This window comes from Wyeomyia smithii, chromosome 3, assembly GCF_029784165.1.
Source record: "Wyeomyia smithii strain HCP4-BCI-WySm-NY-G18 chromosome 3, ASM2978416v1, whole genome shotgun sequence".
NCBI classification, from domain to species: Eukaryota; Metazoa; Arthropoda; class Insecta; order Diptera; family Culicidae; genus Wyeomyia; species Wyeomyia smithii.
The window spans coordinates 241,791,770-241,804,829 of NC_073696.1; the positions used below are offsets into that span (position 1 = coordinate 241,791,770).

At 37.6% G+C, this 13,060-nt stretch overlaps 1 protein-coding gene across 5 annotated transcripts in view; it reads right to left on the reverse strand.

Annotated features, from left to right (window-relative positions):
* Positions 1-7,500: 7,500 nt before the first annotated feature.
* LOC129730032 (extracellular sulfatase SULF-1 homolog) overlaps positions 7,501-13,060 on the reverse strand; it is a 111,519-nt gene continuing 105,959 nt past the window's right edge. For all 5 annotated transcript variants that reach the window (XM_055689000.1, XM_055688999.1, XM_055689001.1 and 2 more), the window contains exons 12-13: positions 9,560-9,635; positions 7,501-9,493 (exon numbers count right to left, since the gene is read on the reverse strand). In XM_055689000.1, coding sequence (XP_055544975.1) covers positions 9,271-9,493; positions 9,560-9,635 — 299 coding nt within the window. In that variant the 3' untranslated portion in view covers positions 7,501-9,270. The remainder of the gene's footprint in view (positions 9,494-9,559; positions 9,636-13,060) is intronic.

Below are 13,060 nucleotides of genomic sequence, written 5' to 3' on the forward strand. Positions count from 1 at the left end.
AGTCTGTTTCAGATCCAACTCTCTAAACTGATCAAAAAGTTGAATGGAATGATCTTTCCTGAATGCTAGGTATGCTGCTTTTAGAGTTTTTTTCATCTCGTTGCATTCTTTGTCCCACCATTGTTTGTTAAGACGAATTTTCAACTTGTTCTCAGGGGCGGGCCTCGTATGAGATCGCAACGCGCTATCTAAAACTAATGTTGCAAGAAAGTTGTATTCGTCGGATGGAGATAGCTCATCGGTTGTTTCGAGACCCTGGGATATTATGTTCGAGAATTTTTCCCAATCAATATTCCGGGTGAGATCATACTCTACTTCGACTGTGGTTGTAGACTGGAGACTGTTCATAATCGAAATGCTTATTGGCAAATGGTCGCTACCATGGGGATCTTGAATAATCTCTCATTTACGATCCAAAGCTATTGAGGAGGAACACATAGACAAGTCTAAAGTGCTACCTCTTACTGGGGGCCTTGCTATCCTTGTAGCTAACCCAGGTATATTCAATAGGGTCATATCGAACTCGTCTAGTAAGCTTTCAATAAGAATAGCCCGGCTATCATCTCCAGGTGCTCCCAACGCCATACCGTGAGAGTTTAAATCTCCCAGGATAAGGCGTGGAGTCGGAAGCAGTTCCGTTATTTGAGTCAGCTGCAACCGGTTAATAATAGCTCTAGGAGGAATGTAGACTGATGCAACTGTAAGGCTCTCACCAGCAATTGTTATATGGCAAGCAACAATTTTTATGCCATCAATTGCTGGGAGAGGAATTCGGAAGAATGGGCAGCATTTTTATGATACCAAGGAGCACTCCGCCATAAGAGTTTCCTCAGCCTAAACGGATTATATTGAAGTCTTGAACGGCTACTGTCGTTGATGACCATGTTTCAGATAGCGCGAAAATATCGCATTTGCTATCGTGAAGCAGGAGTTTAAATTTATCTAGTTTGGGAATCAAGCTTCTACAGTTCCATTGTATGATCCTTGTTGTCGATTCGTCACTTCTGTTGTCTGATTTAGACATCGAAGGATACGAACGCGAGGAAGGGCCATTTGGTGCTCAGTTGCCTACCCAACATGCAAATCGTTGGAAGCCAAGCCGAAATCATACTTTTAAGAGTATCGGATAAACCAAAAGTGGTAAATATCCATTCAACGATCATTTTAAATGAAATACGTCCATCAGTAGACGGTACTTCAGGTTCCGGAGACTGTTTGTTGGCGGGAGCAGATTTCTTTCCCGGTAGTTTAGGAAACTCTTTATCAAAAGTCTTACCCTCAGGATTAAGTTTGAATCCTGGAGGTGACGACTCAGCAATATTTTGCTTAGAAGGTGGACCTCTTGGGGTGTCTGTATGCGTTTTCTTCTGCTCTTTTCTGGGGAGTTTGGGGGAAGATACGCTTGGTCGTTTCCGCACGGCCCCGGCTGACGGAAGAGGTTGATACACCTCTTCGTCATCATTGGAATCGTCAGTTTCCAAGCTGGAATATAGATTTTCCTGTTGCTGTAAGGCAGTCTTTAGCATCTGTGCAAATGACTGCTTACAGCGTTGTTTTGACGATCTTTTTAACGCTTCTGAGCGTATTTTATATTTCGGACACGCTTCCAATTTTCCCTTATATTGAACCGTAGGGGACACATAGTCAGGGAGACCAGATGTGCAAATTTGTCTGCAAAACGCACGGAGATTTTCATTGATTAGCAGATATTTGCAGATTTTCCATGTTTTCTGCAGATTTTTGTCAGAGTCTCCTTATATTTGCGCAGTTTTTCTCAAAATGTGTGCAGATTTTTGCAGACTTGCCGGCGCGAGCGAAATTTTTTTCGAATAACGGATAGGTTTTTTCAGATTTCAAGCACATTTTTTCGGTTTTCCGAGCAGTGGCAGACATTTTTCAAAAACATTGACCTATACAGTTGGCATACAATGCTGTACGTTTCGTGTGAAAATGATTCCGGCTTAAACTAACGACTCAAGACTGTAACGTTCTTTTTCGAACCGGTATCGCTGAGATAGGCGTTTTTCTATTTCTTTGAAATAATCACGTTTTTTGCCTCTGGGTCCATACAGAACCGAATTTCATCCCCATTGAACAGATGGCGAGAGTCACTCAATAGTTACTCATTCTCGTCTTCACGGAACAGCGCTCGTACAGTTCCACACCAGTTGCATAAGCTGCCCTCCTTAACAGTAGCTGATGAAACCACAGTTCCATTTATAATCTACACAGACAATATCACAATAGTATTAAATAACATAAAAATCAGCTGCTGTATCTACATACCGGCTTTCATCGGGGATTTTCGGAGATGAATCTTGCAACTGTTGTGCATCCGATTAATGCGAATAATAATCGCAGTCGGTTTGTCTTTTCGTAATTTTCTTGACCACTTTCCGCTTGCACGGAACACCACGGTGGATCGTAGAATATTGAAATGTTTCCAAGCTTGAAGACACTCAATGACATCGTTTTCAGCATTTTTTCTACTAATTTTCGATGTTTTTCCCATTTTATCAGCAACTTTCAACAAACTTCCATCGGGTAACATCCTATCCAGCCAATCTGCTGCATCACAAACATTCAAATGTTCCGATGTATCTTGAGAGGAATTGAATTGATCTGACTGGTGGTCCACTGTAGGTTTATATTTGTTTTCAATATTTTTATTCTATTCGTTCATCAAAAATATGATAATTTTCGCTCAGAACGTGTGATTTCAGCCATTTCTTGCCAAACGGCAACGAACCGTCCATTACAAACCTGGCAGCAGTTTTTAAAAGGTGTTTTTTCAACTTTCATTATGAACATTATAGCACAGATAACAGACATCCAAGCTAGAACAAAAAACTCCAGAAATCGCGTGTAAGATTTCAAATTCTTGCTCGTTTGGAACGCTAACGACATCTTTCTGCAACTTTTAGTTTTAGTGATGGCAGCGTTTGTAACATTAGAAGTTAACTTGAATGTAGCCCCCCGTTGTATATTACTCTTGCATATCACCCATACACACGTACCTATTGTTGGTAATGTAACTAAAAAGAAACTGATGAATAAAGAGTACTGAAGTGACGCACATCAGAGTAGCATGTCTTTCTCTTTCATACATGGTGTCAGAATTGGAGAAACAACTCACAAATTGTTGTCTGTCGCATGAGTGAACTGATTTTAAATATTTGAAAGTGGATTGAGTGATTTGGCAGTCGAATTGACTGATCAAAAGGCTATGTTAGTGCAGGGAGCATTAATTAAGCCACCGAAGCAATTGGTGATTGAAGAAAACATGGCGACAAAATGGAAGCTTTGGTGGCGGCAATTCCATTGGTATTCGGTGGCAACGGAGCTTTCGCAGAAACCAAACCAAACACAAGCTGCTACCTTTTTGAGTTGTATTGGTGAAGATTGTGTGCGAGTGCTTGATACGTTCGGGCTCACAGAGGCTCAAGACAATGATATCGATATATTGAAGTCCAAGTTTGATGCTTATTTCGTTCCAAAATCATGTCTCACATATGAACGATACGTATACGGAAAAATAACACAACACGGAGGAGAACAGTTCGATGCTTTTTAACGCGTTTGCGTGAGCAAGCAAAGAAATGCGGATTCAGCATTCTTCACGACTCACTAGTGAAAGATCGTTTGATTGCGGGTATGATACACGAGAAACTGGTTCCACAGTTATTGAACGACGCATTAGACTTACAAAAAACTATCGATATTATACGAAATCATGAGCTTTCGCTGAGGCAGTCTCAGGAAATGAGATTACAGCCAGACGTGGATATCAGTGTAATTCCAAAACAAAGCGGCACAAAATGGCGCAATGTAGTGAAAAGTGAAATTAATCAATGCAATCGGTGTGGGAGAGAACATTGAAAAGGTGCGTGCCCGGCATTTGGGAAAACGTGCTTCAAGTGTAATCAGATGGGGTATTTCGCCAGTCAGTGCTTTGGAACAGCACATAATAGTGGAACGCGAAATAAAGCCGTGAAAACGATAAGCTGTGAACTAGAAGAAGAACAACAAGCAGTACAAGAACTGTTTATTGGAAATATTGAAAACGAGGACGAGAGTGTCGAAGAGGCATGGTACGAGGAAGTGAAGTTGAAAAACGAAAAAGTGCTATTCAAACTCGACAGTGGTGCAGCCTGCAATGTTATACCAATCAATATTTTTCGTGATCTAGGAGAAAAGCTATTTCCATCCAAGACCAAACGGCTGGTCTCCTACAGTAACCACAAAGTAAATGTGGCTGGTGAAGCTCTAGAGTTCACTGAGGCACAGCAGGTAATTGTGCAGAACAGTAAGTCACGAATATGGGAGGCAGGCGATATTGGAAAGAAACTAGTCCAATCAAGAACTTATCTAGTTAAACTTGCAGATGGTCAAACTATACGTAGAAATGCGCGGAACATCAAAGAATCACATTCGTTACCGTTACCGTCCATGGACCAGCATTCAGAAGCTATGATAATATGATAACTTCATCATCCAACGAAAAACTGTTCCTACACGGCGCCCGTCAGAAGAGACGATTGGAGACCAAGTTTCAACTGATCTAGCAGAGCAACAAAACGAACATCAAATCGAAACACGTACAAGAAGTGGCAGATTGATTCGTTCAAGAAGAGACGATAACTTTGAGTACTATTAGAAACTTGAAAGGGAAGATGTAACATTAGAAGTTAACTTGAATGTAGCCCCCCGTTGTATATTACTCTTGCATATCACCCATACACACGTACCTATTGTTGGTAATGTAACCAAAAAGAAACTGATGAATAAAGAGTACTGAAGTGACGCACATCAGAGTAACATGTCTTTCATACAGCGTTGGATTATAGTCAAAGCTACCAGACGCATGAAAATAGACACAGATTATAGAGTCGCTGTTTTTGCAACAATATAACACTGATTTTGTAAGGTTTGTGTTTTTTTTTCAAATCAACACTGAAACAAACAAATTCATCCCAAATACAAACCGGGATTGAATAAAATTGTCGATTATGTACAACTTGCGACTGCTCAAAATTTCTACAATAAAAAACAGCAACTCTTTTTTTTTCTTCACCAAACGGCAGCCCTTCTTATTCCGATAATATCGATAAGAGTGTTCCTATAGCGAATTTCTTTATTCCACGGGGTTAGTGCCAACTTTCGGGTGGAATAAAAAACCGATTTCGATCTACTATCTAAAGCCTTGCGTTGGTGTGCGTGAAACCATGTGCGATGTAAACATAATGCTGTCAAAATACTGGTCTTTCATCCCGCCTTCTCTGCACTCTGATATTGACAATAAAAAATAAGCGTTGTTCACATCGGTTTGGACTTTTTTTTCGCTCTTTTGTTTGCGCACAATTTTTTTTTTCGTTTTTCTGAAATTCTGGGGTATTTGGAAAGTTTTCTGCTCTGCCAAATGAAAGGACCATCAACCACCATCACCCGCGTGTTATGACTGTTTTGACAGATACGATGTAATAGTGTTGGTGAACCCACTCTCAAAACTGACAAAAGTTACAGTGCGAACCTGTCTGTTTTGCAGGCGCTTCCAGGTCAATTCTGAGTCAAATTCAAACGAATAAAGAAGGGTTTTGACAGCAGTTCGGGCGACTTCAGGTCAAAACGAGGTGATGGAATAAAAAAATTCGCTATAAGACTCGACGGTTTTTACTTGTTGGACTGTTGGAAGGAATAAAAATAAATAAAACTCATGATCTAACTCTTGAAATAGTTTACAAAAACCGATCAATCTTCTACTTTCGTTCTCCAATTTACCACATTCTCTTTTCGTTTTTCGAAATTTGAAGTTCAGTTGCTTCCCATACCAGGTGTTAGGTAGCTCACTTATAATTCTTTAAGGAGTGATAAAGGACCCTATTAGATGAGAAAAATCCTTCTATGCATATGGTCAAAATTCAATTACTGCAGAGTTATCCACTTTTTCAGTTTTCGGTTATGTTTAATATAGTCTAGCACAAGAAGTGTGATAGTTAGCTCAATTCTGTTGGTTTCGTTGGAAAGCTGAGAAAATTTCGCAATCAATAGTGTCTTAAAAATGTCCGACTAGTAGCAATTAGAAAGGAATCAAATGTTTTTTGAGAACTAAACTGCAATTTTCTGTCTGAAATGTGTGATTAACTAAACTAAACATTGAAGTCTACTCTACAAGTTGTTCTTTGACATCAAGCATCTAACTATATTAGTTTAGCCGCTATTTCACTTTAAAAGCAATAAACTGCGCCGTCATTCAGTGTTATAAGGATCACAATTTTCTGCTCCACTCTTTTACGTAGACGCGTCGTTGAATGAAAGCGCAGCTTATTGCTTTTAAAGTGAAATAGCAGCTAAACTGAAAGAGTTATATGCTTGGTATCAAATAACAACTTGTAGAGTAGACTCCAATGTTTAATTAAATTAACTACAAAATTCATGTTTATCACACATTTTAAAAAGAAAATTGCAGTTTAGTTCTTAAAAAATATTTGATTTCACATTTGTTCCTTTCTAAGTGCTGCTTAATTTCTCTAGTTCGACGTTTTTAAGACACTATTGATTACAAAATTTTCTCAACTTTCCAACGAAACCAACAGAATCGAGCTAGCTATCACACTTCTTGTGCTAGACCATATTAAAGGCAAACATAACCGAAAACTGAAAAAGTGGATAACTCTGTAGTAATTGAATTTTGACCATATGCGAGGTTGGTACTTCAATATTTATTTTAAGTAAGTTAGTGTTTTTGAAGAAATGGAATCAAATTTTTTTTCAAGCGTACCTTCTGACATACATCTTGATTAATAGTCAAACCATTGGGTAAGGTTTAGACGAAAACAACGAAATCATTTTTGACCTATACTTAACTCAGTCTATCCACTACCTTCTTTGCGAATTATACTGCGTATAGTCGAAACCGGAATAATTTCGCTTTAAAAATGCTCTATGTACTAGAACGAATGTTTGAAGAAATTTTGGTTTCATTTCTTCACAAACATCATGCCGAGATACGTGTTTTGCCCAGATCATCATCACATCATCACATTACGGTGGAAAAAACACAAACGTTCTTGAACAACTATTCGACCCCATTTGTACCTGATAAATACAAATTAACAGATTATTAACCAATTGAAGCTAAAGACTTCAAAAAACCGATTGAACACACCTGTAAATATAAGAAAGATAATCAGTTCATGATCTTTAACCCATTTGCCGCGGAGAAATCAATTTTTACCTCAACAAATTACTCCGAATCCCGTTTTTCAATAACCTTTAACACAAACTGTGAATCCAATGTAACATCAATCTTTTCTCTATCTGTTCCTAATTATTTCTCAATTCAAATTTTGTATTGATTATGGCTTAGTATTTACAATGCATCACTGCTTGTTTGGAGAAGATATATAAGAAAAAAATATTTTTATTTTTTTAGCTACTCTGAGTTTCGTTAAACGTACTTTGAAAACATTTAAATCAACTTGAGTCGAAATAAAAAAACCATTATGGACTTAAATTTAATTTAATATCATAAGCTCAATTTTTTTACATGGAAAACATCGGACCATAATTGATTATATGAGGTGGCGGTGCTTCAAAGGAACGCTGAACTTCCAGCATAAATTGACGTTTATAAATTAAACAATACATGTGAAACGCTACCGAATAATCGATCACAGAGGCAATTAATCATTAGTCATATGCTATTCTGCCTTTCCCTTCCTGCAAATTTTATAAACATTGTACTAAGCGTACTCTCGCTTATCAATTCATATGTTGCTGAGGCCATCAGCTGGCGAAGTATTGGGCAACTGTTTTACTATTGCAAATCAAGCTAAACCTTATCGGGGCCAATGTCAGTCAGCCGCTAGAAACAATCCGATTGAACAAATTTCATTCTAATTAAAATTCCACCGTATCAGCTGAAATTCATTCATAGTCTTCTATCAGTTATTTGCCAAATTTTGTTCTGAATGTTTTGTTTTTTACTTTCTTTCTTTACAGTGAGTGCTAAATCAGGGTTTGTCTAGACTCTAGACTGTTATATACTTCAATACATCTCAGAAAGCTTACTAATCCTTACGCTGTCACTATTGATTATTGAATGTTTTCTTATTTTCTTCAATGGGGACGCCTTTGAAAAAAATATCAGGCGACTCCATCTCCTGAAATCATTTCACACCTTAGTCGGAGCATTCGGTATGTTTCTCCAAACAATTTGAACAATTCACAGCACAAATTTTTTCCAAAGTTTTGATGCATATGATCTACACTTTTTATTTGTTGACGCTAATGGTTAACAGTGGCAGCTCTGCTTTCTTGAGTGTGCAATATAAAGCGAAGAAAAACACGCTGGCCACTGTCCACCACGCTAATACAGAGCCCAAATATTTCTGATGTTTTCCTCTTACAACTCTCTACAGGACTGTGCGCGGTTCGTTGTTTCTATTAGCTCGAAACGAACGCTACCTACTAGTAACGTAACTCTTTACGGCAATAAAATGCTAACTGCTTCATTCTAACGCTCCTGTGAACTTTCCTCGCTAGAGGAGAGCCAAATTTATTTTGTTCAAAATTGTGTTCTTTGTAATAATAAATACCATGATTGTTGAGTGTTTAAACTACCGTTTCACTGCTGATACAATAATATCTGATTTAGTTTGTTTTCTTATATTGAGAAAAAAAACGTATTATTCGAAAGCCTAATTTTGTGCAAATTCTATATGTTCATCCGCACGGGAATATATTTTTGGCATTGGACAGCCTCCAACTAATAGACGATAAAATGTTGTTTTCTTTTGCCTATGCTAGCAACTTCTGCTGGCTGCGTAACCTTTTTCATGCCTTGTGTGAACATGGAATGGCAATGACTCTAACCTAGCAAATTTCCTGTTACGGAAGTGGTTGTAGTAGTAGTGGTAGTAATAGTAGATAGTAGTAGTACGTTTGAAGTATGGATCCATAATTTATCAACAACTAATGAACAAAATCTAATTTTAAAAAAAAAATATGTTATTTAAACATGTACACAATTTGAAATGGGAAACGTGGGAATAAAATTTATACATCAGTCATTTGAGTGCGGTTGCAGATTTCGAGACGTGAACAACTAATTGTACATTCAAGCAATACTTAGCACAACATTTTAGCGTTTTTTTTTTCATTTGCTGTTCGCGTGCCGGAAGCGGCGTGTACCTAACAAAACGGCTACAGCTTTCACAACTGGGAGATTCTCGGTAGCAGCGCGTCTCTTTTTGTTTTTGTCGCTCGCATCTAAGCGGTATAGATTGTGCTTCTCCAAATGGGCCGCCGGCTGGTGCGGTTTCGCTTCAAGCCCCCGTTGAAACCGACGCCGGAGGTTTGAAACTCGTTGCTCTGACTAGGATAGTGCTCTCCGCTGCGAAACATTAGCTGCTGTTGGTGGTTGTGGTGGCCACCTGCGCCGTGCCGTTGCTGGTGCTGCTGCTGTTGCCAGTGTTGTTTTCGTTTGCCCCATCTAGATGGGAGAAAGTTGTGATAAATTGTAATGGGAAATTGGTTGTTGGAATTGGAGGCAACCTACTTGATCTTTTTCTTCGGAGTGTTATTCTGCATGGCATCAAAATCCGAGAAGTGAACGGGAATATTTCCGTTAGCAGCTGAAATTCATGAAAAAAACAGAAATAAGATAAAAAATTGATGGCAGGCTGTGAAGTTATATTTCATGAAGTAGACGTTAGAAATTTCACCAATAGCCATAGAGGTTTTCTAGAGCGAAATTATACTAGGTATTTCGGAAAAACTGTACATGAAGCTAATTAACTGGAAATTATTGTTAAAATTGATCAATTCCACCCCGTTCCATGGTACTGTAGGTACCATGGAACCGGGTGAAATTGATCAATTTTTATAACAATTTCCAATTAACTAGCTTTATGTACATTTATCCCGAAATAGTATAATTTCAAAACAAGTACTGGTATGTGCTCCAGTAAACCTCTATGGCTATTGGTGAAATTTCTATCGTCTACTTCATGAAATAAATTCGACAATTCTATAAGGTATTATGAGGTAAATTGGGGTGAAATTGATCACCATTGAAATCCATACATTCTTATGGCAATGTGCTTTTTGTTCGATATGCTAAAAATAAATGATGATTTCTGTGCTGAAAAACATCATTTACAGCTAGTTTGGAAACAAAAATAACGATATTTCAGGTTGAAATTTGTTTATTTTGGTTCACGAGCTGCTTGTTGCAAAATTTGCTCCTATATTTGATCGTCGTTAGACCGATTTCAATTCGGTTTGTTGCAAAAGCTAAAAAACTAGCTCTGAAATTAAAATCTTTGTGGTTCCCTGCGAATTCATCAGTATTTCTTTAATGGTATGGAATGATCATTTCAATTCGGTTTGTTGCAAAAGCTAAAAAACTAGCTCTGAAATTAAAATCTTTGTGGTTCCCTGCGAATTCATCAGTATTTCTTCAATGGTATGGAATGATCATTGTTGAAAATTACATTTTTTGAGCTGTTATCAAACTTTACTCACTTCTCCAAATTTAACGTAATTAACCCTAAACTAAGATTACTTTGAGTAAATTCAATACTTTTTTTTTTGTTATTTGGAAACTTGTTTGATCAAATTTGATTGAGTTTTGACTGAGTTAGAAGATTTTTTTGAAAATATGAAAAATTGTACCGGGCATGCAAGAGTTAACTTTGACAGGTATGTGAATCATGCAAAAGTTGCGTTTAAGGACACGTTAACATTGCCTAGTGTTGTAAGAGCAATATCTTTTGATTAGTATTTCTTATCACGAATTTTCAGGTGATCAATTTCACCCCACTGATCAATTTCACCCCATTCCACGGTACTTGTATTAGCAACCTTGCATGCAAACTTAACCGCTCTTCAATACGCTTCAATATGAAGTAAGCAACAATCACGGCATTAAATCTTATAACGGCGATTAGATTTTGTTTAGAACGTTTCCATGCCAATGATCAGGCGATTCGCAAAACGATGATCGAACATTTTTGATTTGAATGAAACTTTGCTCACGTGTTTGGCTAAGCAGACTCAAAACAAATTTTCTAAAAGGGCGCATGCATTTTGGCATAGGTTTTGTTCGAAGAATTGTAGCGCAGGAACCATTAGTTGTACATAAATGTCTGAAAGTGAATTGCAGACAACTGATAGTGCTTAACAAAAAACACAATGAAAAAAAAAACTTTTAACCAAAAAAACAATCTATATTAGCACTAAATTAATACAAAAGAAAGTCAGTTTTGTTTCTAAAGAAGCTTGAAGTTTTAAGGCAACTAATAATTAACTACGTCAACTTCGTGAATTTAATTTGAGAAAATTAGGAAATCAACACTAATTATACAATAAATCAAAAAAGATTAATTTTTCCACTCAAATTAATCTTTTCTTGAAGCCTTTCATGAAAAGTTCTGGATGGAGAAATGTCAAACGAATTTTTACATAAAAATTAGATTTCAAAGAATTCAGATAGTGATTGAATGCTCATTAGGGATTTATTCATTGGCATAGTGCAAGTTATATTTGGCTTATATCTAATTAAACTTGAAGTGAAAATTTGCCAATAAGATCAAAACCATGCATCGCCCCGTTTACAGTGTTTATGTGCTATCTCTTTTCAACGAATAAAATGTTGTATGGATTAAACGAGTGTGTGAAGGCATACATGCATGTTGCCACTGTACTTCCATTTAAAGAAAAGTCCAAAAACGATGAAAACAACTAGAAAATGAAGAGATGAAAGCTAAGTATACGTTTTGTCTTGTCTGTATTGTAAAGTGATATTTTGATGCTTGTTTCTAGTTTTACTTTATGTGAGAAAACAGATACAGAGAGATTTTGATTTCAACGTTGAAATTGTGTGCGCGGTATTTTTTTCCGCAGGGTTTCAGTAACAAGTTTTATTTTTGTCCACAAAGTGTTAGTGTGGTTTGTGGAGTTTGGAGTATGTGTTTCTCAGGAATCATATGCTTTGATTTTTTGATTGTTCTAGCTTTTGACCAGTTGTTTTACATAATTTGTTATATTTATGACTAGTTCGGCACTTTGTCAATAAATTTAAAAATATATTCAGGCTTATATGTATATTTGCTTTTATTAAATTGTTGAGGCTTTGGATGCATGGAACATTGCCAATTTTCATATTCATTAGGCGTATTAGGCGTACATTGTTAAGAGATAATCGACGTAAACGCCGAGTTCCTGCGCGTATGTGTCGGCCGGGGAATTAAAGCGGTTGTTCGTAACGCTTCGGTGTAAACGCGTATGCAGCCCGGGCGAGTTTTGCTGATATATGGACTTCCGGCGTGTGGTGATTTCGCGAAGTGAACCCAGATATTTCATCATATCTTTCTTATCTTCATCAACGTTAAGTCGATAAATATCATTTCAACCCCCGTGTCGGTACCTTCCATGAGGTCGTATTATCTTCTGATGGATCAACAACGCGCAATAGTTTTAGGTATAAAGAGCATCACCTTACGAGGAGATATACGGTAATTTTAAGTTGTCTCGGTTTAGTCAAAAATCCTGTATCCTCGCGTACGTTTTATTGTTGCGGTATTACATTGTCAAACTAAATAAGTTCGAATCACATTATGAATATCGTGGCGGATGTAATAAACTTGTAGACGCGGCACTTGTTCTGAAGAACCCGACATTAGCGCATCGTTTACCAAAACGAACCCTGCTGTATACCTTCCCCTTTATCCAACATCCCAGTGATTTCTCGTGGAAGTGCAGAGGTGTTCTCGGCTTCAGATAAAGCGAGTATCACGTCAACATATTCCTATACAAACTCCTTCTTTGACCTGCATTCGGATGCGGCCGGCGCTGGTATTGCCTAATATAAAGATTTAGGTCACCTGTTTTTACACATTGAGGATGCATGTTGGTCCCAAACATCATCTGTTGGTTCTGCGTGTAATTACAGCTGATCTGGCAATAACGGAGTAGCAACCGCGGGCGGTGAATCATGCTCATGCTCATGCTCAAAAATTAGATTTCAAAGAATTCAAACAATTTCAAACTCCAATGA